Source organism: Penicillium taxi (genome assembly GCF_028828555.1).
Source record: "Penicillium taxi strain IBT 34144 chromosome Unknown utg000001l_segment0_segment0, whole genome shotgun sequence".
Taxonomy (NCBI): Eukaryota; Fungi; Ascomycota; class Eurotiomycetes; order Eurotiales; family Aspergillaceae; genus Penicillium; species Penicillium taxi.
Window position 1 is genome coordinate 3,963,339 of NW_026643203.1, and position 25,812 is coordinate 3,989,150.

General features: G+C 45.4%; 10 protein-coding genes across 10 annotated transcripts; 4 read left to right on the top strand and 6 right to left on the bottom strand.

The window, feature by feature from the left end:
• Positions 1-491: 491 nt before the first annotated feature.
• Positions 492-1,445, bottom strand: N7495_001425 (uncharacterized protein; the record flags this gene model as incomplete). Its single annotated transcript, XM_057204095.1, has 1 exon — positions 492-1,445. The coding sequence occupies one exon, from the start codon at positions 1,443-1,445 to the stop codon at positions 492-494; it is 954 nt and encodes a 317-aa protein (XP_057068168.1).
• Positions 1,446-2,988: 1,543 nt separating this feature from the next.
• N7495_001426 (uncharacterized protein) lies at positions 2,989-3,671 on the top strand (the record flags this gene model as incomplete). The annotated part of the gene is made up of 2 exons (XM_057204096.1): positions 2,989-3,365; positions 3,500-3,671. 2 exons carry the CDS (start codon positions 2,989-2,991, stop codon positions 3,669-3,671), a joined length of 549 nt encoding a protein of 182 aa, XP_057068169.1.
• Positions 3,672-4,445: 774 nt separating this feature from the next.
• N7495_001427 (uncharacterized protein) lies at positions 4,446-5,081 on the bottom strand (the record flags this gene model as incomplete). Its single annotated transcript, XM_057204097.1, has 1 exon — positions 4,446-5,081. One exon carries the CDS (start codon positions 5,079-5,081, stop codon positions 4,446-4,448), a length of 636 nt encoding a protein of 211 aa, XP_057068170.1.
• A 414-nt stretch (positions 5,082-5,495) lies between these two features.
• On the bottom strand, positions 5,496-6,083 carry N7495_001428 (uncharacterized protein; the record flags this gene model as incomplete). The annotated part of the gene is made up of 1 exon (XM_057204098.1): positions 5,496-6,083. The coding sequence occupies one exon, from the start codon at positions 6,081-6,083 to the stop codon at positions 5,496-5,498; it is 588 nt and encodes a 195-aa protein (XP_057068171.1).
• Positions 6,084-7,054: 971 nt separating this feature from the next.
• N7495_001429 (uncharacterized protein) lies at positions 7,055-8,092 on the bottom strand (the record flags this gene model as incomplete). Its single annotated transcript, XM_057204099.1, has 1 exon — positions 7,055-8,092. The coding sequence occupies one exon, from the start codon at positions 8,090-8,092 to the stop codon at positions 7,055-7,057; it is 1,038 nt and encodes a 345-aa protein (XP_057068172.1).
• Positions 8,093-8,879: 787 nt separating this feature from the next.
• Positions 8,880-9,455, top strand: N7495_001430 (uncharacterized protein; the record flags this gene model as incomplete). Its single annotated transcript, XM_057204100.1, has 1 exon — positions 8,880-9,455. The coding sequence occupies one exon, from the start codon at positions 8,880-8,882 to the stop codon at positions 9,453-9,455; it is 576 nt and encodes a 191-aa protein (XP_057068173.1).
• A 909-nt stretch (positions 9,456-10,364) lies between these two features.
• Positions 10,365-14,338, top strand: N7495_001431 (uncharacterized protein; the record flags this gene model as incomplete). Its single annotated transcript, XM_057204101.1, has 5 exons — positions 10,365-10,691; positions 10,776-11,378; positions 11,456-11,505; positions 11,558-13,523; positions 13,802-14,338. 5 exons carry the CDS (start codon positions 10,365-10,367, stop codon positions 14,336-14,338), a joined length of 3,483 nt encoding a protein of 1,160 aa, XP_057068174.1.
• Positions 14,339-15,350: 1,012 nt separating this feature from the next.
• On the bottom strand, positions 15,351-17,612 carry N7495_001432 (DUF4246 domain-containing protein; the record flags this gene model as incomplete). Its single annotated transcript, XM_057204102.1, has 1 exon — positions 15,351-17,612. The coding sequence occupies one exon, from the start codon at positions 17,610-17,612 to the stop codon at positions 15,351-15,353; it is 2,262 nt and encodes a 753-aa protein (XP_057068175.1).
• A 745-nt stretch (positions 17,613-18,357) lies between these two features.
• N7495_001433 (uncharacterized protein) lies at positions 18,358-18,783 on the bottom strand (the record flags this gene model as incomplete). Its single annotated transcript, XM_057204103.1, has 1 exon — positions 18,358-18,783. One exon carries the CDS (start codon positions 18,781-18,783, stop codon positions 18,358-18,360), a length of 426 nt encoding a protein of 141 aa, XP_057068176.1.
• Positions 18,784-22,674: 3,891 nt separating this feature from the next.
• N7495_001434 (uncharacterized protein) lies at positions 22,675-23,551 on the top strand (the record flags this gene model as incomplete). The annotated part of the gene is made up of 2 exons (XM_057204104.1): positions 22,675-23,454; positions 23,525-23,551. The coding sequence occupies 2 exons, from the start codon at positions 22,675-22,677 to the stop codon at positions 23,549-23,551; spliced, it is 807 nt and encodes a 268-aa protein (XP_057068177.1).
• Positions 23,552-25,812: the final 2,261 nt, after the last annotated feature.

The window sequence follows — 25,812 nt, forward strand, 5'->3', positions numbered from 1 at the left end:
TCAATTGTGGCCACTGTGGTACGCATAATATAACTGGTGTATCGATCTGCACCAACTGTGGCAAGCCCGTCGCAACGACTGCGTAAAATGGCAAATGTAAGTTTTCTTGAAACACTGGGACCTGTGTCCTAAGAGTCTTCAAGATCTCCCCTTTCTTGGTAGTCATTTAAGGACTGACTGACGTTATAGGACTGCCCTTGCCTGTTGCTTTTTCCTTGATAAGATATTTGCTACTTCTCACACGGAATATTGAGGTCTTGAATTCGAGGACTTTCTGCTGTAAGCGTGTGTACAATGATTAGTGTTATATATCTCATAAATACAAATGGAAAGTATTTCACATTCCAGATCACCTCATAAGGCTGCATATCCCCTTTTTGTCTGGATTAATATCTTGTTGGGGAGACGCAGATGAATGCAAGAGCACTGCCAGTTATTCAGAAAAGCGTAATATGAAGAGAAAGGGAGCCTAAAGTTAACAATGTTATCTACTAGCTGTCCTGAAACTTCCACCATGCATCTACGACATCGCGGTAGCCCATCTTTTCCAGATGCTGGGCAACCCTACGGCGCCAGTCCTTTTTGAAGTCCTCATCCTCATAGTTGAAATCCATACCGGTCGATAGTCGAAATTTTGTTCTAATCCATTCAATAGGAACGTAGCCAGCAAGCTCCCAATCGATGATTCCAAGCGAGCCTGTCGAGGTATTGACAAGAAGATTCGTAGGTCCGAGATCACAATGATAGAAGACAAGTTGGGAGACATCCATAGACATCTCGGTACAATTCTTCAGAAGCTGCTGTGGAGAAAGGGCATCCGCCATCTTGCTATTGCCTTTAACCAGGTAACGCTCTAACAGTTGATTTCCGTCCACACCACTAATGATGTCGCCCTTCCATGCCGTTAACTGTTTGCAAATATTTGCTACCTTGCCGATGTAATACTGGCGAAGAGTCTCGTCCATGTTAGGCCAAGCCTCCTCAAGGAGCTGGCCGGAAATTCTCGAGACAACGAGGAAATATCGCGACTCAGTCTCAAATTGATGGTATACGTCCGGGAATTCAAAACCGTGGGGCTGTCGGTCTTTGAGAAACTGTAGGGTAGCATGCTCTCTGGTAACATGGGAATAGTCCATGTGATGCGCTTTGATGAAGGCTTCGCCTGCCCGCCAAACGGCTGATTGATTGTCGACTGCGTGGACTCTTGAGATATAAGAGGAGCCTTCTGTGAGGGCTTTGGAATTTGGAAGAGGCTCAGGTGCAGTGGAGAGGGCAAAATGTCCCCCATTGCTATCGCTCCAGCATGCTTCGTCGGTTGGTATCTTGTCCGGGGGTGGCGACGACGAATGAGTAAGAAGGAGTTTGTTTGAGACTAGCCAGGAGCCTTTATCAACTTCCCTTATCGAATCGTTAAGGTATGGCTGAGCTAGGTCAACCAATGGCATGTTGATTAATCTTCAACTCGAAGGGGTTGAGTAAACAAAAATGTCAGGCGCCAATGTCAGGTGCTTTATAGTAGCCGCCGTAAGCGGTGAACGTAGTTTCTAAGGTCGTAAACACAAGTCCATCACTGATTATCAATGTCTCCTGTTACTAAAATAGACTTTCCGAGTTGATGACTACTCATTCGTCCGTCCATCGTTGTTCTCTACTAAGGTATTTTCCAAGTTAAGCCACTTTCTCGCATGTCTTGTTTCTATCAAAAGAGACCGGGAGCAACGATTAGTCTAAAGATAAGACCACGCTCTTTATTCCAATTAACTACTTCCAATTAACTACAAGTCCTCCGGGAGCTGTGATGATAGATCCCAAGTGGGCCCAAGGATGACCAACTCAGTGGGCTAGAGGTGACATTACTCCTATAAACAGAAGTGCGCTAACCTAATATAGAAAGGTGATACTACTCCACTCCCAGACCGCTTTTGGAACGGGATTCTGATTTGCAGCGAGGGTTGAAATAAGTTTCAGCTGTCAGCCTCATCTCGTATAATAATCTACCAGTCCAAAGTACCACCTCAGAAATTAGGCGCCACTGTTGGGAAGATACCCCATCGGGTACCGGGAACTCACCTGAGTCTTCCCGTATAATTCAAGGATCATCCTTGTTTATAATGTTTGCATTTATTCCCATTGCTTTCCCCCTTTCTGGGACTCTCTGGAACTCTCTGGCCAGCCACGTCGCTGCTACCTTTCAATATTGCCAAGATCGCCCTTCATTTTGCCTCGCTGCTCATGGCTTCAACTGACTAGCCACTCGCACCCTTGATCATCTATTGACCAACTTCTGTGTAGTGAAAGTGTGTGCTAACAGGCAAACACTCTCACCATCAGAACCTGGGATCTTGGGCAAGGAGCCCTTACCGGCTACCGGTAGCGAGCCTGGATTGCGTCTTTCGTTGGCTCCCTAGCAAACTCTCAGAGAAAAAGCGAGGGAGAGTCAACTCGGCAAACCTAGCTGACTGAATACTAGATAGGTGCTGGACCGATTATCTTTCCATCCTATGGTAAGAGTAACCTCAAAACAACCAAGTACGTCGATCATGCCACCGCCCGAAGAAGATACAAGTCGAGTCAGGAAAGAAAAAGATTATTTTGATAATTGCCAGATTCGGGCACAGAGCGTTATCGTTTTCTTTGACGATCGCCAAAAAAGACATTTTCTGGAGCTGAAATTAAAAATCTCCATTCGTCCCCCTAATTTTGTTAGATGGAGATTTAGTATAATTGTCCATTATAAGAAGTATAACACAAAACGAGAAACAACAGTTTATCAAAAATTTTCTCGGCGAAACATTATGTCACTTACCCCATCCTATCAAGATCCCATTGTCGTCGCCGTAATCGACTCAAAAAAAGATATTGAAGCTACGCCACCCTCTTGTGCTGATTGAGTTACAACTCGAAAATCCTGGTGATTTGATCACACCAAAAGAGTTCATCTCATTCTCTCCCTCCTTCAAGCGTCGTTCTCAAACCGAGATGGATTTTATGGCATTATTAGCCAAGCAACAGAAAATTAGCGTGATCGCGTCATGCCGCCACTTATCTTCATCAAACACACGACTGCTACAGAAAGTCCTTACTTCCACACCCTATGAACAGGACAAAGAAAAAATGGAAGACGATGTCAGGCTTCCTACTCTATATAGTGGTCAAGGGGGTCACAAATATACCACCCACATCTCTAGTATACCAGAGATCGGTGACATGGCTTCTGAGTCAGGGGAATCTACGATTGCTACAGACACTCCACCACCATATATGGAAGCATCAGCTTCCGGCGATGGGATATCCGCGGCTAGTCCACCGCCTTACCAATCATGTACGCTACAAGATTCGGATCAGGCAGCCGGCGCGAAAAGTATGTGTATACATTTTACAGATGTCGCATTTTCTTTACCTTTAATTAATTTACTGACGATTATCTGCGCCTCTATTAAGGGAAAAGAAGACGACATAATGAATTTGACGACGACTTCAATAAACCTTCTAGTCTCAGGCCTTTCTCTGCATCTAGCAAGTTTTCTTCGAAATTACAACAAATTGAGCGTTTATTGATTGTCACAATAAGAAAGCAAGACAAGCAAGACAAGCAAGACTCCCAGTTAGCCGACCTCAAGAAGCGTCTTGATGACCTTGAGGAACTCCAAGCTGTCATCGAGGATCGTTAAGCTGATATCGAGGGGCGTCAAGATGAGATTGAAGAAAAATATGATGTCTATGATATCAATGTTTCTGACGAAATCGATGAAAAGGTTGACGACAAACTTGCACCGCTCAAAGAGGGACTTCAAAATATATCACAAACATTACAGCGCGCTGTAGGAGAATTATGAATATGATTCTCGCGGCCATCGCCTGTAACGAGACTGGTCTGTATTTAGTCTGCCAATTACATATAATAACATTTCTTTGGCGCTGATCTCAAAATTATCCATTTTGCCTTAATTTTATTACATGGAGTTTATGTACAATTTCCACTGTATATGATGAATATAGTATAATAAAAATCGGCTTGCGCCTTGAGACTCATGGTTTATTTGCAACCCCTCAGGCCGCAAATTTAAGCCCACAGTCTGTTCGATATAAAGTGGTGAAACTGATTTCGATCCATCTGTATGTGAGATGAACTAATATTAGATGAACTAAGAAAATTTAGAATCTAAAATGATTTCTAAACTACTGTACTCGCCGTATCTGACTCTGATCGAAGAGTTGCGTATAATATAAGGAGTTCAAATAGCAACGGTGTTCTATGGTACGGTGTGGTAAAGAGATAATTCGAGCAGAGTAGCTAAACTTAAACATATATAAGGCCAGCTTATATGTGAAATCTCAGAAATATCAAACATAAAGGATCATCATAAGCAGAACAGTAGAGCATCATACTCAGTATATGAGCCTAGAAAGTGTCCATGGTGTTGATTTTCAGGCCATCATATCTTCTAGTGTCTATCACCATGGCCTGCTGCCTGCCTTTTCTTTTGTCTTGGAGCTTTCCCCTTATTCTTGAGCTTTTTGAGTTGTTGCTTAAGCATGAGAATCTGATCCTTGGTTTCCTGGCTCGAACGACGGCTCGGAAGGGGCTCGCTATACGTTCTCTGGGATCTTTCCCTCGTACGATGATGGCTTGGAGGTGGCTCGCTGTATGTCTTCTTGGGCTTTTCCTTCTTGTAACCATGGCGTCGAGGCCGCTCATCCGATGAATTGTGTTTCTTCTTTCTATAATAGTCTCTCTTCTCCTCAGTGTCGCTATCAGCACCGCTATCAGCGTCGCTGTCATTGCTACCACTGTTCTCGTTGTTGCTAGTATTGCTACTCTCACTGTTCTCATCTCCTTCACTGACCACTTGTTCATTAAAGTCACCATTTAGCTCCCGGTAATCATTCTCCATTTCCTCGGCCTTTTGATAAATTGCGTAGTCGCCTTTTTGGAGAATACGACGAACGAAGGCTCTTCCCTTAAGGGTCTTCGTGCCATCTTTCCAAAGAACCAGAACTTTGGTTTGTGGGTAGATTACACCCCGTCCAGGTCGAAGAAGTGAGAGAGGATCGATATCACTCTCATCATCATCATTCATCTTCTAAGCAACCCCAAGAATGTTAATCACATCCTCCCGATTATACTTCCATAGTTCTCGAGCCGGGGCTTTTGTCTTATCCACTACCTTGGCTGTGCCCCGGCATTCTGAGGTCAAGACCTGCGGAACTTTTGAGGGATCGTAGCGCTGGTAAGACCCAGCTCGAATACGAAAGATTGAAGTGTCTGGGTCGTCTCCGTAACGGACAAAAGTTTGTGATCCCGTACCCTTGGGCCACCAATATAAGACCTCTCCCCCTTTATGACGACTGTACTGCCCTGCTGCCCGGGATTCGAGCAATTCCAGTGGTGAAATATCGTTCTGGCCAGGAGTTTTGTCTTCTTCTGAAGGCGCTGCTCTCTTTCTTATTGAGCTAGAACTTGTCCTAGGACGAGGACCCTAATATATCTCCGCCTAGCCCTCAGTCAAGTTCCAGGACTCAGGTAAATGATATCTCTTGTTGAACCCATCTAGTATGCTAAAGCATGAATCGAATGCGGCCCAGCAGCCTTTGATATCTTTCTTATCATAGCAACTGCCTGCGTGCTCCCGAAAGGTGCGTATATTAACAAGAAAAGTTTTTGTGTCTATAGTTCCTTCGGTAAGATCGGCGTCATTCTCCTGATTAGATTCTTCAATTCTTTTGTTAAGGTTATCAAAAAAATCCTGACAGTGGTTATAATCTGGTGTATCCTGAAGAAACTTTTCCTGAAAGACCTGACTCGAATTCACGCATACTTCTTGAATGATCGTGATCAGCCGCTGTGGGAGAGGATCTGGTTCACTCTCGGCAGGCCTGGCATCGTTTTCTTCAGTTGCTTCGTCCATTGATGTATCATCATCCTCAAGAGAAGAATTTCCATTATCTTCATTGATTGAAGGTAAAGTCGGATATATAGGCGACTTGGTTTCAATGGCATCAGGCTCAACGCTGGGCTCAGGTGTTAGCAGCCGTCCACCTCTCCCTAAATTTTTGCCTTTTGAGGATTTATTCGGGGGCATATTTGAAATGCTAGATTGAAGAATGAATAAGAAGAGTAGTTCAGTGATTCCAAGGTTCGGTGATTCTAGACGGTCATAAACCTAGATATACCTATTTATATACTAACCCGGGAGTTTATAAGCCTACAGAGCTGCCTCTAGGGCTACCTCCGTAGTATGACTAATCCATGTCCAAGTTGTTCCTGAAACGGCGTGGTGGAGTCCAAAAACTCCTCTTTACGGCCATGGCAAGGACCCAAAACGGCGCGGTAGAGTTCCAAGATCTCCTCTTAACAGCCATGAAAAGGACCCAAAACGGCGCGGTGGAGTCTCAAAATCTCCACTTTACAAGCTATGGGCAACCCGAATTTCATTCGCCAACCACCGCTACGCACTTATGTCTTGGCAGTGGGTCCGTAAAAAAGAAATGCCATGCTCAGGGTGGAAGGTGATTTCATATCAGCTACAGTGTGATATTCCCCAAGCCGAAGTAACACGTCTTCAAAATGACGATGAACCTCTTGAAATTTCTATATTCAGATTGAACAGATTTCTTAAAACCACTGAGTAAAATCTTAACCCAAAATGCGTTTGCTAAGCTATTTCGTCTTCAGCTTTGTATTGGTTGCAAATGCCATGCCTGTTTCTTCACTTAACTCTACTGAGCTCGATGCTCGTGATAAAAGCACTGGATATCGTTCAGTGGCTTACTTTGTGAACTGGGTCAGTTCATTATTCATATCCTGTGGATTCTTAATATTAATCCTGACTTGGAAACAGGCCATCTATGGACGCAAGTTCAATCCTCAAAATCTAACGAGTACAGTAGTAGTAGTAGTAGTAGTAGTATTCATTTACACTGACCCCTCGCCAACGCGATATGCAGTATACAACAACTATAGATCCGGGTATGTACATTTAGAGTGGTCCACTACTTGAAACGAACTTTGAGCCTCGCCACGGCCTATCGTGGCCATTTGCCGCTCCCATTGTTAGGCTGCCCTCATGGCGCGGCTATAGTGTAATTGCGGATGGGACGGATAGCAAGTATCCGATTTTGACTGCATCTCTGTTAGGAACCGCGAGAACGCGGGCAAAGCAGAAGCTAAAAATCTGGAGAGTGACTGTGTTGCGGATGCGGTTTTGTTCCGAGTTCGTTTAGCTGAGCGTTGGCTTAGCTTATTCTCGAGCTGGAATGGTGACGGTTTGTTGTGAAAACGGCGGTGAAGATCTTCAATTGTGAGTATGGGTTTGACAGGAAGGGAAGATTCTTGGGTTGGAGGATAAAGTTCTGTTGTGGATATGACAGGTCGTTGGAGGACGGAAGCATAGGTTATGTGTTGGGTTTTGGGTGATGAGGCGAAGGGAGGTGTCGGTTGAGGAAGCTGGGGACTGTCGATTGGCGGGGTCTGCTGCCTTTCGAGGTTGGTTGTGGTTGGTGGCGGTTGAGAGTGGGGTTCGAGGTCGATCTTGAGGGATTTTTGTATTATATTGGGTACTGTTGGTGTTGATTGGACTAGCGTCTGTGTGCTGGCGTCGGTGGTTGTCTTTTTGGGTGGTTCTTGTCCTACAGATGGATGGTGGCAGGACGTTGGTTTTCTAGGCGGAGATGTTTTGATCGAAGGATGGAGAATATTGGTAGGTTCGAGAGTTTGTTTCAGCTCGCCGTAGATAACTTGCCATACGCAGTCGTCAACATGTAGTCGTTGTCTTCCTTGGAGAGGTTCGCGCTGGAGGCTTCCCAGTCGTACGAATGCTTCACAAGCAAAGCAGCAGGCCATGTCGTTGAAAGGTGCAATTGGTTCATAGTAGAAACCGTTTTGGGCCAATTGAAGCGGTGTAATGCCTTTGAGTACTTGTCCTTGGAATGACCGAGCTCGTGCTTCGATGGTATAGAAGGGGATCGCGATGAAGTGTTTTTCTCGGTGGGGATGGTGTGAGGTAGGTGATTTGGGTGGAGCGGTGGGGTTTGCGTGTTTAGAGGTAGAGGAGGGGTGGCGGCGAGTAGGCAGCGGGTTTTTGCTGCTCATATTGGGCTCCTCAAAATCGAGTCGGTCATCTGTCTTTGAGTACAGTAATCGTCCGTCTCTCTTCGGCCTACTTTTACAGTAGTGACCGCTTTCCAAGTTGTACAGTAGTCGACTATCTTGGCGATTTGATACCACCTGATCGGACGGGACGATTGACTATCTTACTGTACAGTAGTGACCGCTTCTTTTGATACAGTAGTGACCGCTTTCGCCGATCTATACAGTACTTCCCTAAACGAGTACAGTAGCGACCGCTTTTGCCTTCCATGTCGAATACATTAAGAACCTGTTTCAAACCCTAGTCATGTGATCAGCTAATCCAGATATGGATAGCATGTAATTATACCGTTTTGTAGCTGAACACGTAATTTAAACCATAGTTTTAAAATACAGGTATGAAATATACAGTTTTTTACCCTGAACTTCAGATTCCATGCAAACACGGCAAACATAGTAGTTGAACGGGCAATCTGTCAACAGTCCCTCTTTTTTTCTTTGGTTTCATGACTACAGACCAGATTGCTGTGCGATACTCAGTCCATCGTTGCGGATCTTATTGATCGCTAGAGATATGTAAAACGTGCCTATCTCTATCTACTATGAGAAAGTGATTGGCTGTGAGATCATGATGCTTCCTTAGCCTCACTTTCTAACCCCGCTACTCCCAACCTTTCGGATTCATTCCAAGACGAAGTTTTCGTGGTGACGCAAATACAGACATAGATAACCCTCATATGCGAAACCAGCCTTTCAGTATCACGTGAACTTATCATTATTATGACCCAGCATGGCTGCTAGGACCACCCTATCTTATGACGATTACACGGTCGGATGGGTATGCGCCCTGCCGCTGGAAATGGCCGCTGCGAAGCTGATGTTGGACGTAATCCATCCAAGCCTGCCGAGTCTACCAACCGACCAGAACAACTACATGCTTGGCAATATCGGGGAACACAACATCGTCATTGCCTGCCTACCAGGTGGCGCATATGGCACTATATCAGCTGCAACAGTGGCGATGCAGTTGCTTTCGAGCTTCCATTCTATCCGCTTCGGTCTAATGGTCGGTATTGGTGGTGGTGTACCAAGCAGCACTGCAGATATTCGACTCGGCGATATTGTGGTGAGCCAGCCAAGGGACACATCTGGAGGCGTGATCCAATACGATCTTGGGACAATGTTGCACAACGGTGGATTTCAGCGGACCGGAATGCTGAACCGGCCTCCGAAGGTTCTACTGACTGCTCTTGCCACGCTACAAGCCCACCATCTTATAGAAGATAGCCGGGTTCATGAATTTATTTCAAACATCGATGTTAAGACACCACAGCGTAAAGCCGCGAATTTCACTCGGCCTATTTAAGAGGATTGTTTATACCAAGCGGAATATAATCATGATTCATATGATACGTGTGCGAATTGTGACCAATCAGGACTGATACCTCGACCCTCGAGAGGCCATGATGAGCCAGTTATTCATTATGGACTTATTACATCTGCGAATCAGGTGGTGAAAGATGGTAGACGGCGAGATCAACTGGCTCAGGACTTAGGTGTATACTATGTAGAAATGGAAGCGGCAGGGCTTATGAATGACTTTCCATGTGTGGTCATTCGAGGCATATGTGACTATGCTGACTCACATAAGAATAAGCAATGGCAAGGGTGTGCGGCGGCAGCGGCGGCAGCCTATGCTAAAGAGCTGCTTTTAGTGGTTCCAATCAATCAGATTGATGACACCCCTCTAGCACGAGATACTCTAGCAGACTCTGGTGAGAGGCTTTAAATTTTCTTCTTCAGTCTTTTTCTCCTTTTGGAAATATGACGAAAAATACTTATATATATTTAGTTGATCGTTTCCAAATACCTCTAGATCTCGCTGCTGTGCCTTTGATCGAAAATTTTTGTAAACCCTGCAAACAGTCCAAACAACACCCCCTCTTTTCTAGATTGACACCGTTGTTAAATTGTTAAAACTGTTCTTTCTGTAGAACCTAGCTCTCTCTGCTTAAGGTGAACTTTTTTCATAATAACGAGTCCTCGCACTGAGCACCTTGCACTCGCCCTTCATGATAGATACTACGACTAGCTGCTTGAAAACACGTGAACATAGACCGTTAATGAAACCTAAAGCCCCCTTTCGATTTATTTGGCCTTGACATCCTGAATATCTGTGTTAATCTCTGTTTGCCTTATATTCTAAAATCCGACTTTCACTCAAACTCGCGGCCGAACAATATACAGCCTACTTCATAGTCTTAGTACCAATCCCATGGAGAACTTGGATTCAATACCGCCTCGTACTAAAGTCGCTATTCCCCGGGGACCGACACCAAGGGCCTCACAATGGCAACGGCGCTTAGGCCGAGCTTGTGAATCATGTCGGCGGCGCAAGATCAAGTGCAGCGGTGACAGACCGACCTGTGGGCAATGTGCTTACTGTGGCAAAGACTGCGTGTACAAAGATATCAAGCGCATTCGTATCGAGAAGCATCTCGCCCTCCTGTCAAAATATGCAGAATGCTACGAAGCCCTACTTCGTGGTATCGAGGGGAAGGTCGACGCCTCAATAGCGCGGCGGATCAAAAAACTGTTTAAAGTATGTATCGATCATCCTAAAAAGGATGAGTCTTTGGCTTGGAAAAGCGTATTTGACTTCTATTAATGAGGCTTTACCTGATAGTCAACCAAGAAGAAGTTCGCAGAAGATAGCAGCGATTCTGACTCGGCATTATCTGTTGGCTCCTTAGCGGCTGTCGATATTGTCGAGGGTTTGAAACAAAAGAAAGTCACTCGCGACACCGGACACTTTGATGAGAGTCCTGAAATTACTTCGATGCAATATCTAGAAGATCACATCGCAACTAGCAATCGCGAACCAACCAATGGTCTCGACAAGAATACGCACTGGAGTGTCCAATTTGGGCAATTCGGTTTTCATGCTCGGAAATCCTACCAGAATTCGCGTCGAGGAGCTTCTATTGCCATGATGGACTATCACATAGATAATTTAGATATCCTGCTTGTCGAAAATACTGACCCTTTCGAAATCCCACCACGGAATATTGCTAACGAGTATTTCAATGCGTACATGGAATTTGTTCATCCGACATACCAAGCAATAAGGTACTCAGCATTCACCGCGCAATACGAGAACTTTTACTTCGGTACACCACGACAACCACACCGGAAATGGCTGCCTATTCTTAATCTCATATTTGCCATTGGTTGTCACTACTGCCGGTTGGCAAACCCTACTATTCATAAAGTTCACAATAACGACCGGGTATTTTTTACTAGAGCTCGGATGTTGAGCATACAGGACAGTGTTCTTTTTGAAACACTGATCTGCGGCAAATTCAGCTAGAGTTCTCAGTTGCCATATATTTACTTTGCCTAGGCCAAGTCGAAAGGTACGCCAGGCCTTATCTAGCGGAACATCTATTACTCATCACATATAATCAGGGCGTCTAAATTTTCTTGCATGGCTCTACACTCTGCAATATTGCTAGGTATCAATCATCGTCTGACTGATACGAGAGTTCAAGATGCATCAAAGGAGGCAAGATGTCGACTGTGGTGGGCTATTCACTCGCTAGAACACCAACTTACCTCGATGCTCGGCCGAACCTCCTGCAAAGGCGAAATCCTGACAGACGAAGAAGCCACTAAGGTGGTGCAGGATGAAATAGGTGTCCAGCCGACACCGACACCACGTGAAGATGGTCCTCAGTTAGATCCAACTGATCCAACTGAGCAGATATATGCCCAGGAGAGCCTAGGTGACGTCGATGCAGAAACTAGCAGCAGCACCGCTAGTTTCCAGCAGAAAGCTAGTCAACTAGAGCCAAATACAGGGGAAGAGACGACCCGGGAAACACGATATCCCACCCCAAATGCACCTGATTGGGTGCCAGGGGCGTTCCCAGAGGAGCCGCCAGAGGCTCCAGAGGCTCTAGATCCTGATCAAACTGGTCAAATCGAGCCAGAATTACCCACCCAGATGCCAAATTCACCAGAATCAGTGCCAAATCAAGGGGTGGAGGAGGTCCTAGCACAGGACCAGGAGGTGGATTTGCCACTTTATACAGATCAGGGCGGTAGCCTAATTCCTGGCCAAGCTGATCCAGATGTCGTCCTAAATGACGTTCAGGACGACGATGCAGAGATGCAGGCAGCCATTGATTCCCAAATCGAATGGGAAATAGCGCCATATCGAGAGGTTGGATTAGATCTAGACGAGTCTAATATCATACCTGGTAAACGTACACGGCGTTCAACCAAGAGAGATGATGCATACTTTACACAAGCTATGCTCCAACCAGACGAGCCAGATATAGACCTACCAGTCTATGATCAGGCGTTCTATACCAGGATGGTGCAGAACAGTCAGAATGCCAAAAATAGGCATAAAGATGATCTCCCTGCTCCGCCAAAGAGCTTTAGGGAGGTTAAAGGACACGAATTCGAAGATGGCTTTAACATCGCGATGCAGAAGGAGATTGACGGTCTTACTGAAAAATGCACCTTTTCAGTAGTATCTCGTCCGAATGATCGCGCGAAGCAGGTCTTACCATTGAAGTGGGTTTATACCTATAAATTCGACGAAAATGGGGTTCTGCAGAAATGTAAAGCTCGAATCTGTGTCCGCGGAGACCTAGAAAGGGTCTCCCAAGAAGAGAAACGGTCGGCGACACTAGCTCTCAAAACTGCTCGAATGATCTTTGCGATTGTAGCTGTCTTTGACCTAGATCTACGCCAAAGAGATGCGGTAGCGGCGTTCCTGAATAGCTCCTTAGACGATAAGGAGATCTATACGCAGACTCCTGACGGATTCAGGAGCACACAGGGAATGGTATGGCACCTGAATAAGGCTCTATATGGCTTGCGCATCTCACCGAAGCTCTGGCAGAAAGAGGCGTCACGCGTCCTTTCTGAACTTGGTTTAAAGCAGCTTTGCGAAGATCCATGCGTCTTTATTGGCAAAGGAGTCATAATATTCTTTTATGTTGATGACTTCCTGATTGCAAGCCATAAGACTGCTTCTCAGTATGCCCAAGAATTAGAGCGTAAGCTTGAAAACACCTGGGAACTGACGGATCATGGGGATGCCGAATGGTTCCTGAATATACGTATTATCAGGAATCGTCAATTACACTGCCTCTGGCTCTGCCAGGACAGTTATATTGAAAGTATCGCAGCCAGATTCAGGTTATCTGGTCGACCACCAGTGGTCACACCCATGCCAATTGACGAGCTTAGTCCATATGAGGGCACTGCATCTCCTGAATCGATCCGGTTTTACCAGGAAAAAGTGGGATCCATTCAATATGCTGCCACCATTACTAGGCCTGATATTGCCAAGCCAGCCACCAAGTTAGCCCAATTCCTCCTGAATCCAGGACCAAACCACCATGCAGCAGCTGATCAAGTCATGATTTACCTGTTTCATACCAGAAATCTAGCAATTAGATATGGATCTAGTCTTATAGATCAGAGCTCTATAGACCTTGACGGCCTAGATTCAGGCGCAGATTGCGAAGGGCTAATACTAATCTTGAATGCAGAACTAGTGATGCCGACAAACTGTCTTTATTAAGCTTGAAGAGAAGAGAGAGAGACTAGCTATGGACATGTGGCAATATAAGGGATGCGGGTGCGGGTGGCACGTGACGAGCATGAGTGGCACAGGCATGAATGCTAAAGCAGGCACCAGCCTGTTACACAGATTCTGGCTTGAAATCAGGCTCTATGGCCCTTAACATGGCCAGTGATGCGTCATTTGGCGATCACCCTGACCGTAAAAGCTCAGCTGGCATGATATGTATGCTCTATGGTGGTCCGGTCGACTGGAAAGCGTCTAAACAGAAGACTGTGACGACGTCCACCACTGAAGCAGAGCTCCTAGGTCTGTCTGATGCAGCTAAGACTCTGATATGGTGGAAAAGGATTCTGGTCCATATTGGATTAGAGATGGAATATGAGAAGATCACACTGGACTGCGACAACCAGAGGACAGTGGATCTGCTCACTAAAGAAGGCTCATTTGAAACTAAATTACGCCATGTGGACATTCATCGCAGCTGGCTACGCCAGGAAGTCCAAGAAGGGCGAATTAGGATCAGATGGGTGCCTACCACGCAGATGGTAGCAGATGGTTTCACCAAGATCTTACCACGTCAGAGGTTTGAAGCATGGCTTAAACTACTGCATATGGAAGATGTGGGAGACATGATAGAGCTCTAAGGGGCATAACCCCCCTTAGAACTGAGAGATTTGGCATTCAACCGCCTTAAATCAGGGATTTAGAATGGTTGAGTAGGGGGTTCTAGGCGCTTCAACAGCCTGAATCGTCCCTAATTTGGGCCAGCTTTCACCATGAAAGGGTGAAAACTGAAGGGGTGTGTCAAGGGACCGATTCCCAATCTAGTCTAGTGCCTTATTAGTCAGATCCTATAGTTGGCAACACCGCCATTTCCTATTAGTTGAAACACACACACAACTTTCTTGAATACTCTGTTTCTATTAGTCCCACCTGATCTGTTCGAATCCACCTTACTCAGCCATACTTGACATAATACAAAGTGGGTAGTGCAAACCCTACAAACCAGGCCAAATCAGGCCAACTAGGCCCAATCGAGCCTAAACCACCACCTATTTGACAACATTGAGCAGATCAGGAAGCTTATGTAATGCTCAGACACGTGCTCAGTTATACTCAGGGAGCAAAAGCGGCGAAGGGGTGAGCACTAATACGGAAGGGGAATGCCAAGAGCTGGCATGGAAAAAACCGTATATAGGCCCTGACCTCGGGACACTACGTTGGATCAAGATAGCTCGACAACTTATGGTCTTTGCGAATAAATTTTCTTTCAATATGCGTTCTAAAATATCATTACTGACGGAATTTGCAAACACAAATCAAATAGCCTCCAGGGCTTCCCAAGGTTGTTATCGAAGAGATTTCGGTGGAAATATGTATTTATCTTCCCATAAGCACGATAGCCGCAGTTAGGGCTTCCAAGGTTGGTTATCACTGGAGGATGAGATTCTATTTAGTTCCAAGACTTAGATACTAATAGTTAATTGAGAAAGATGCTCATTGCTCTTGTTCGTATAGATCTCAGGCTAGGAAGCACCTAGGAGACTGTATGAGTGAATATCGAAGTATCTTGATGAGATTTCAGCTAGACCACTCTTTTCCCATCCAGCCCTTCCAAAAGAAATGAATCATTCTAACTTACAGATGGAAGTGTCATCAAAAACCAACACCACCTAGATTAATCAATTTAGCCACCTCACGCCAATGGTGCTCCTTGATTAATTCTCGCCTGTGCTCTGTCGCTTCTTGCATCCCCATCGGCCAGCTATCTGTATACTGGAGAATTTCATTCACTAATTCTTGGGGAAGACCGACTGAGGGAAGGTCTTTTCCCACTTCATCAGCCCACCAGTCATGCTGCTGTGGTGGCACATTACGGGTAGAGCATATACGATAGTGCGGATCAACTAAGTATAGCTTGATTGACCGATAATGCCCAGGAAGAGACGGATCAGCTAGTTGGAAAGGTGCGAGTTGGTGCTCTAGGACATGAGGAAATGTGACTAGTCGCCCTTGCGGTGTCGCAACAGACCCAATATTCTGGAATGGCGCACTGTTAGTGATATAGTCGAGGTCATCCCATGTAAACCCTAGGATTTCTGCCAGTGCGTCACGTTCTCGGAATTTCTTCCCACGTCGACGGGCTGGTAGGTTTCTGAGGTCGAAGTTCGAAGTTTCCCATGACTCCTCATTATAGTGATAGAATCTTCCTCCGAGATCAGTATACTGGCGAAATGCAATTCGAGGCTCAGTAATATTCGCAACATCATATGCAAAGGTGGCAATAGCTACAATATGCTCGTTGAGCTGGCCATCAAGCTGCCAGTCATTGCCAGGGTAAGAAGAATTCTGAGGGCTGAGCTCAATATTCTCCATCTTAACAATGATTTGTAGACCTTGTTCTCGAAATGTTTCCTCGAGAGTGATATCATAGGGTTTTGGAATAGAGATCCCGTAAAATGGATTATCAAGATCATTCATTTTCGCGCGACAGACATCGATAACTGGCTTGTTATTCTGCCCGGTCTTCCAGTCCTCATACGAAAAAGCGGCCCCTGGCTCAGGATGCTTAAAGCGAATCACCCGCTCCACTTTCTGGGTGAGGCTATACCACAGTGATTTTGCATCCTTTGCCCAGTCATCTGGAACCTTGATGGGATCATTTGATTCCTCCGGAAGTTCAAGATACTTCTTGGCCATGTCCCATAGTTCCGAGTCTTCCGGAGGCGGCTCATCATTTTCTCTATCTGCAACAAAGCCTAGTCTTTGCACATCCCATTCCGCGATCCTTAGTAACGACCAATACTTCCTGGGTAACGGTTCGGCATTATTTTTGCGTATTATCTTTTTGGCCTTGTGGTACATCTTTTTCGTCTCTTCTGAGGGCAAGTCAAAAGCATCAGCCCAATCAAGAAGGTCATTCTCCCATTCAACACCAAATGTCATTATTCGGAGTGGAACGCGTCCGAATTGACCAAAATATCCTTTTTTGGAATGGTCGGACTGCCCTTGAATCAAACAATTGTTGAACGGCTTAATTGCCAAAGACACAAGCTTTTCGATGGCATGGTATAAGGCCTTGTGACTTGGATGTAGGTTATTGATGTATGATGTGATCCGTACGTCTGTTCCAGAATCCCCAATAAATCCCACCTCGCATGGAAGAGACTGAAAATTGGAACTCCAAAGATAATTCCAGGATGGCTCTTCAACAATTGACGGTTTGAACCCCCTCTGTGTGGAAAGTTGAGGGTGGGCATCTAGAAATTCATGAAACTTATGGGACTGAACTCGCCTGTCGATATGCTTTGGTGCAATTGTAGTATCTTTGTAAGAGCCCATAATGTTTTTTAAATCCACAGTCCCTCCATTTGCCAGGACTAGAGTTCTCCCGTACACCAAGGGGAATAAAAATGGATCAACGATTGTGATTGTCTGGGAATCGACGAAATTTGTTGACTGGGGACTCTCCTGATTTAGCTGCTGCATAAGCACAGAAGGGACAGATTGTCGAAAGAGCCCGCTAAGAGCACTTAAAGTCGTTGTATCCGATTTACAAACGCATGATCCTGTATCAAGTACTCGAACATGTTGATTCTCGCGGAAAAATAACGCTTTATCTTGAAGTTCCTTCACACACCAGGTCCATGCCATTTCACTCATGAGGGGAGTTGTATCAAAGGCTTCTTTTCGCCAGTTTGCGATGGTTTGGTGGTTGAATATATCGACAAACCATGTTGGATGATCGGTTATCCGATCCATCACGCCGACCATTGCTAACTCGCGGGCGGTAACAATCGGGGCTTGGATCCAATCCACTATTCCGTGCACGAAGCGTGCCTCAGCTGGGAGGTCATAATATAATGGAATATTGCCAAACCCAGGGACTTGAAGTGGGGCGTTACCGCTGTTGTCCATTGTAGGTAGTGAGGGGGGAAAGGCATGAGTAGTAAATTTTAGTAGAGGGTAGATTTATCATTTGTTTTATGCCTTCACTTAGCAATAGTGTAATCATCGAGCAGTCCGTCCGAAATCCAAAGTACGTTCCATCGCCTACCTAGGTACGGACTCCGGTAGGACCCTGTGGAGTTTTTCGCGTAGTGCTTATTGCTTTACTTACCGCCTTTATAAAATAAGCCTAATATAGCTTAGCTTAATACAGCCAGTTTTGCGTATAAAAACTTAGTACTAAAGATTCTTGAAACCCCCTTTCAGAGAGCAGATTGGGCTCATGGGGGTCAAGCCATGACCGATATAAATATGAGTTATAATAAATTTTTGATAGAGAAATAAGTAGGTCTTCCATTTGGGTCGGATAGCTGTTATACATTACAGATATGTAATATTAATGTAGATTCATTTTAATACCATTAGCGGTATTTGGTGCCAGAAAAGCGGCGTATTTTTTTAACATCTCCACAGGGTCTCCGGATGTGTTGATTGCTTCCGTTCGTCTGCGCTATTATTATGGTCTAAGATAGCCAGATTTTCCTTGCGAAAGACCACGCATTGCAGAATCTCTGAACCAATACCAGATATAGAGCTTGGTAAACAAGAATGAAGTAGCAGTTTTGATGGACTATAACAATGCGAGAGGATTATGTAGGACAAAAACTTCATATCGAACTGAAACTCTAACTTGTCTATCTATAACTAGGTCTTTTCAGTCTGAGTCTGAGTATCCGAATTCAACGTTATCATCAGATGAACAAGTTGATCGCGAGAAGGAGTCCGAGTCTGAATCCGCAAATTCTTTAAGCTGCGTGATTGTGGTACTCATAGCTCTCGCAACGTTGAGATGCATAATGTCAGATGTTTTGAACTCTTCAGCCTCAAGTCGACTCTCAATATTTTGAGCAAAATTGATGATGCTGGCTTTGTACTCGTTTGCCAGTTTCTGTGTCAGGTCAAACCCAACTGCTTCGTCGATACTTTCCAATGTTTTGTCCCAATTAATGAAACTTTCTTCGAAGACAAGATAATCTGCAAACTGATCATATCCAGCAACTTTTGATAAGGCAGCGGTTTCAAAACCAGCTACATCTTTATATCGCACGCGCAGAACTGTAATAGCCATGTCTAGCATCATCTTGAGATCATCCTTGTTTATATTCTCCTCATCATAGTGACTCAAAACGGTGTTGGCTGAATGTAGAACTCCTTGAAAAACTTCTGGCATCGATACTTCCGAGATAAAAGTGGCCTTCAATTTATCTAGACATGTTCATTGGGTTGGGTAAACCCATACCCAACCCAACCCAACCCACAATGGGCTGGGTATGGGTCAGAAATTTTACCCAAAACCCATATGGGTTGGGTATGGGTTTGAAGTAAAACCCACACCCAGCCCATAAACCCATCTTTTTGCCAAGACTTTTATTTCACGTGATATTTGTCACCTAGTTAGTACTAGATTGAGGCAAAAATTAGGCACTAAGGCACTAATTACCCTAATTTAGTTTAGGTTGAGGCGAAAATCAGGCATTAAGGCATCAAAAATACCCATATGGGACCCATACCCAACCCATACCCACGTGGGTTGGGTTGGGTATGGGTATGGGTTTACCTTACCCCTGATGGGTTGGGTATGGGTATGAATTTTGACCCATACCCAACCCATGCACATGTCTACTTCTAATTCTCTCATTGGTACTAATACTTGTCTGACTGATGTGCTGCATTAACGTCCTGGCCCACTCGGGTGGGCTCGACGGTTCGCTTATAGTCATGATGATGAAGATATTCGTTTTCTTCTCGTGTTTGAATCGGATGCTTTCCGTCTTCAATTCGTTTATCGGATGCTCAACTAGATACTTTCTAAGAGCGATTTCGTATTCGTAGGACGCTCAATTAGATACTTTCTAAGAGCTTTTCGTATTCGTTGGTATGCTCGATCGGATTCTTTCCGAGAGCGATTCGTTCGTCTGTCGTATGTGGCTCGATCAGATACTTTCTGAGAGCGCTTTTCTTATCGTCGGTCGTGGGTTTTACTCTCGTTAGAGGAAGGATTTTGTATGTGAAGGGCTAAAGCTAATCTTGAATTCAGAACTAGCTAGGCACATGCTATTTACAAAATCCTTGAAGAACGTGAACAATTCGGGGTGGAATCGTGAGGTATGCGGTTGGTGGGTCACGTGGTACAACCACGTGATAGTTCACCAGGATTCAACCTGTTACACACGCTTAGTATATAATATAGTCACATGTCTTAGGACTATATAAGAAAAACGACTTATGATCGATATCATGGCACTATATTAAACATATGAACGACGCTAGATAGAGCTTAAGTGGATCGCAGGAGGATCAAATCCTGCCGATGCGATAATAAAGGAGAAGTATAGAAACGCACTAAAGGAGTTGATTGATATAAATCAAATCGACTTAGAGACCCTTAGTTAGGTCGAACGTTAAGTTTTTTCCTACTATAACTTTTACGAATTACAGCCTACATGATATTTATGCACCTAAATTAGTACAATTAGCATCGCGTTCTGCACGAAATGATGAAGCTTGTTTCTCTATTTTCAATAACATTTAGAGTTGCTCCAGTGTTACGATAGCCGAGAAACAAGGCCATCAACAGACAGAAAGTATTTCGGCCGAAAAAGCTTCTGCCAAGACAGTGACTCGGGAACTAGATTAGTATATCACGGCATCCTTGAACGATATGCATTCATCGCAAACAACACCCTTGAGCGATGTGCATCCGCGACAGTAATGTCCCGTCTTCACCGTCTCTTCTATCTCGGACGAATGTTGATATTCGTCCAGGGCAGAGGGGCACCCATATACTATAAATAGCTAGTTCTTTCATCAATGAAAAAGCAGACTTCACAACAACCGCAATATTCAACTAGTAGGAATCCACTACCAGACCGGTGGATTGTCTACGGTGTTGAGTAGCGGTTCGTTGGAGCTCACTGTTCTCAGTAACGAGCGACTAGCTAGCTACACTCGCTAAGCGAGCGACAGACTTAGACTGATCATCAGATTCATGATACTTGACTTGATAGACATTGCGAAGGAGCACAATCTTTCGCATAGTCTCTCCTGCCATAGAGTGTCGGCGAACACCAAGTAGGTCTCTGATACTACTAAATAGTCTCTCTACTGATACTTCTGCTGCTGGAATAGCTAGATAGTCTCTTGCAGCTGCTGCCATTCTTGGGTATTCACCTTTATGGGCATTCCACCATAAAAATAGCCAATCCTTTTGACTAGTCATGGTAGGATCAATCTGGATAGGTGCTTCATCAAAATACCGATCAATGTCTGAAAATTTAGGTTAAGCAACTTGTAGTTTTTTTAAAACACGAGCCTCAAGACCTAGTAGGTGTGAAGGGCTAAAGCTAATCTTAGATTCAGAACTAGCTAGGCACATACTGTTTACAAAATCCTCGAAGAACGTAAACAATTCGGGATGGAATCGTGAGGTATGCGGTTGGTGGGTCACGTGGTACAACCACGTGATAGTTCACCAGGATTCAAGTGTGCGTAATGGGCAGCCGAAAAACTGTCGCACACGTGATATTTGCCAAGCCTTACTAATCTCAATAGCATTACTAATTCAAATCAAGTTCAATTCTTCTAAGTCCGATTCTAACTACTGTAAATAAACCCCTAGTGGATGATCGTGCTTCCGCCAAGTTTTGGGCATCGTCCGCATGCTCCGAATAGTTTTAGCTTCATTAATCAGCTTCTGGGTTTGAGCCCTTTGGCCTTTGATATACTGAAGCCACTTCTTTGCAAACCTTTCTCCTTGATCATCAACCATTGATATAGTATCAAATTGGAATTGGCGCCAAGCTATTAATTGAGCTTGAATATCCTCCTCCTCTTCCTCATCCTCCTCTATTTCTTCCTCACTATCTGATGCTGAAGAGGTATCGCTTTCATAATCTGGTAGTGGAGTAGGCTCTTTACCACTGCGTTTGAACTCTGGTTTAAGTTCTAATCGCTCATCCCGCCAAAAAGGACAAGTATCATGGCGGGAAACAGTATTAAAGAATTGAGGGGGTGGCGTCTTAAAACAGTAGATAATATGCTTACAGCATAAGAATCGACTAAGTAAGAAGGCAGGACAGGCACAAACCCATTGATAAGGATCTGTATGATGCTGTTTTATCTGATCTAGACAAACAGTTTTTCTTGCATCCTTTTTCCATTGCCTTTTAAAGGCTTCTCTCCATCGTCCTTTAAAGATCCGCTGCTCTCTACCTAATATAGCCTTCATTTGATAGACCATATCAGGGACGAGACGACTTAGTAGAACCCATACCACTAGGTCAACTCTAGGCCGATTAAAACGATGAAGATAATCATGCTTTAGCTTTCGCCAATGCGATTCTACAATCATCGTTGTTTTCAGGATAGGGATCTTCTCAGGATTAGCTGCCCGAGCCCAGAGAATCCATTGATCATCTCTATACCAGTTGACAAAGAGGTAAGCCCAGAGATGGTAATAATCGCGAGATCGGCACCAATCATACATTTCTCGGGCACATTCCTGGTGGAGATTCTGCTTAAATCGAGTGCCATTGATATCAGGAAACAGAGGGTGGATATTGAAATGTCGGCAGAATATGCCTAAAATAATATCCCGTTCCTCTTTAGTTGGCTCAAGCCTTCGGCTTTCAACAGGCCTGACGCCACGAGAGAGACACTGACATTGACCGGAGCCTACAAATATCTTAGTAAATATATAATCTGGAAATCAATGTAACAGGCTGGTGCCTGCTTTAGCATTCATGCCTGTGCCACTCATGCTCGTCACGTGCCACCCGCACCCGCATCCCTTATATTGCCACATGTCCATAGCTAGTCTCTCTCTCTTCTCTTCAAGCTTAATAAAGACAGTTTGTCGGCATCACTAGTTCTGCATTCAAGATTAGTATTAGCCCTTCACATTTATTAAGCTTCCTTTTCGATTCGGTTCCGGTTCTTTTTCGAGAAGTACACGAACCGCCAGTTTTCCACGATGGACCAGACCAACCTTTTAGCTCTTGTGCAGCAGATGCAGCAGCAGCTTTCAGACCAGCAAAACCAGTTATTAGCGATCGCTTCGCAACAGAACCAGAACCAGCATTACCATCTTCCTGACCCACCCCGATTTGACGGCAAGCCCTTCACACTACGTACATGGCTCCCAGCAATACAAGCCAAGTTAGAGGCCGATGGCCTTACAGGACGACAAGCATTCAACTATATCTATAATCGCCTAGAACCACCTCAACAAGCATCAGTGTTACATCTTCAAGATAAAGCCAACCCCGATCAGATCTTCCAGTACTTTCAGCGTCTATGCTATAACCCCCGCGAGAAACAAGAGAATATTCTTCGATTCGCCAATATCCGGCAGAGAGATGATGAAAGCCTCATCGCCTATCTAGCTAGATTTGAACGCCTTTCGCATGAAGCAAGTATAGGTCTCGTGGACCAGGCGCTTTTCGCGATAACCACACTTCACCGTGGACTCCGTCGCCCTCTTCGCGAGACCCTCGAACAAGTTAGCGATTCGCTATTTAGCCTTTCGTATGAAGCTTATATCGAGTTTTTACAACGATACGACCGTCGCCAGCCAAGATTCCAGACCCAGCCAGAACCCAGAAATCAGCCAAATTTCCAGAAGAAACCCCAGAACCAGTCCCAGAACCAGTCCCAGAACCAGCCTACCTCTAGTCAATTCATAAACCAACTCGAACCAATGGACTTATCAGTCAACACTACTAAGACCCGCCCGATTTCACCAAGCAACCAAGTAAGGATAAGAACAGCTCAGATCCAACCATACATCGTCCCCGAGAGACAGGCCCAAGAACGTGCCCAAGTACGCCACGATACGCGACAGTTCCTAGGTCTATGTTATTATTGCGGTTCCGAAACACATTATATAAAGGATTGCCATTTAACTAGCCCACGATCCAGCCGTTCACCAACCCCAACCCGCTCTAGAACTCCAGCTTACATCGCCTCCGACGACGACGACCCATAGGAGGGGGCTATTGTAACAGGCTGGTGCCTGCTTTAGCATTCATGCCTGTGCCACTCATGCTCGTCACGTGCCACCCGCACCCGCATCCCTTATATTGCCACATGTCCATAGCTAGTCTCTCTCTCTTCTCTTCAAGCTTAATAAAGACAGTTTGTCGGCATCACTAGTTCTGCATTCAAGATTAGTATTAGCCCTTCACAATCAAGCTAGCTAGAGCCAATATAATTAGAGTAAAGAAACCAACTTACCATCAAATTTATGCTCCTTTTGTCACGGTGCCAGCTCAGACGACTACTGATTGATTAGATAGTGCGGGCCACGTGACCCGCAACCTCATGTAAACTCAGAACCTTGTCTGAATGTAGCTCTTCAAGCTACGTCTTCGTCTTAGCCTGTCAGTCAATGCAATACTGTCTGTCCAGTTCTAGTATAATTCTATTCACCTGCCCGCCCCGTGACACTACGTAGCTTCTACCCTATACTAGAGCTGCCACCCGCCAGCATGCCCCGCCCTGAACCGCCTTTGAACGCCGATTCTATTGAAGAATTCCTGGCTCACGTCCAAGAACACCCCGACGTCTGGGTGCTGTACCTCCGGACTATGGAGGGCTACTCTCAAGAAATTGAGAAAGATAACCAAACCCTCCGCTAAGCCGCGACTGAAAGCGAGGAGACTCGGCACCGCAGGGAGGGCGTTATTAGATATCAGGAAGAGCGCATCAATAGCTTATACAACAAGATTGTTGGGCTCGAAGTCGAAAAAAATCAGATCCTGAACTCCGCCCTGCCTGCCGTACGAACCCCCCGACCGAAAACACTCCTGCCCAAGGTATTAAGAACCTAGCAGATATCCCTACGCGAGAACTTGCACCGACTCCTACCCTAGGTCCCCGGTCTACCTCCCTTAGTAAAAGAATCCCTGACCCGAAAGAGTTTGATGGAACTCGCAGCGACCTCCGCCGCTTTACGCAGTAGATCCATGGCAAGATGAACGCGAACCAGGACCGTTTCCCGATAGCCACTATCAGACTTACTTATGTCGCGGGGAGACTTATTGGTAAAGTGTATAAACTAGTACTGCTAAAGATCTCGTACGGAGTTCCCTAGTTTATAGACTACCCGCAAATACTTGAATATCTCGAGAAGGCCTTCGGCGACCCTGATAGAGTCCAGAATGCCTAGAACCGCTTATACCAGCTCCGCTAGAAGAATAACAACTTTAACACCTTCCTATCCGAATTCCAGTGTTTAGCCCTAGAGGGCGAACTACACGAAGAAGCTCTGACTCCCCTCCTGACATAAGCTATCTTGAACGAGCTCCAGGATATGCTCTTGCATAACCCAGCTCCGTCCCGCCAGTTTCATAGCTACACAGCCTATCTTTAGTCGCTCGATAACCGCTTCCGCCAACACCAGTAATAGACACACCGTGCCCGCCAACCCACGCCCTTAGGTAGTACACCCCGGGAGAAAATCGCAAGGACCTTGTATATAGCTGCCGCGACAACGAATATACTACCTAGGACCCTGACTCCCGCCCAAGGCCCTAGCGAACCTATGGATCTCTCTAAGGCCAAGCTCACCCGGTGTGACCGGGGGGAGTGCTTCAGATGCGGATCCAAGGATCATCTAGTCCGGGACTGCCTACTACCTGACACCCGCCCCCGTTCCCCTGCCCGCCTATATTCTAGCCGAATAGAGAACCCTGCCTAGGCTGACTCCGCTGCCTACGCTGAATCTGCTGAGTCTGACTACTCTATACTCCAGCCAATAAATGGAGTAAGCCTGGCCTAAATCGCGACTAGGTGAAACCTAACCGCGTGCTCCGCCTATCCGTAGCTATACTAGGAGACTCTATCGAAGAAGAGAACCTCCGCGCCGACGCTTTTATCCTGCCTATAACCCTGACCCAGAAAGAGACCTAGATCCCTATATACGCTATAATAGATAGTGGTGTAGAAGGGAAGAGGTTCGTCGATGAAGATTGGGCCCGAGACCAGAGCCTTATATTCGAAACCCTGAAAGAACCTATCCGCCTAGAGGCCTTCGACGGCCGAGAGCCCGAGAAGGGCTATATCACCTATTTCGTACGAATGAACATGAGGGTAGAGAACCACTACGAGA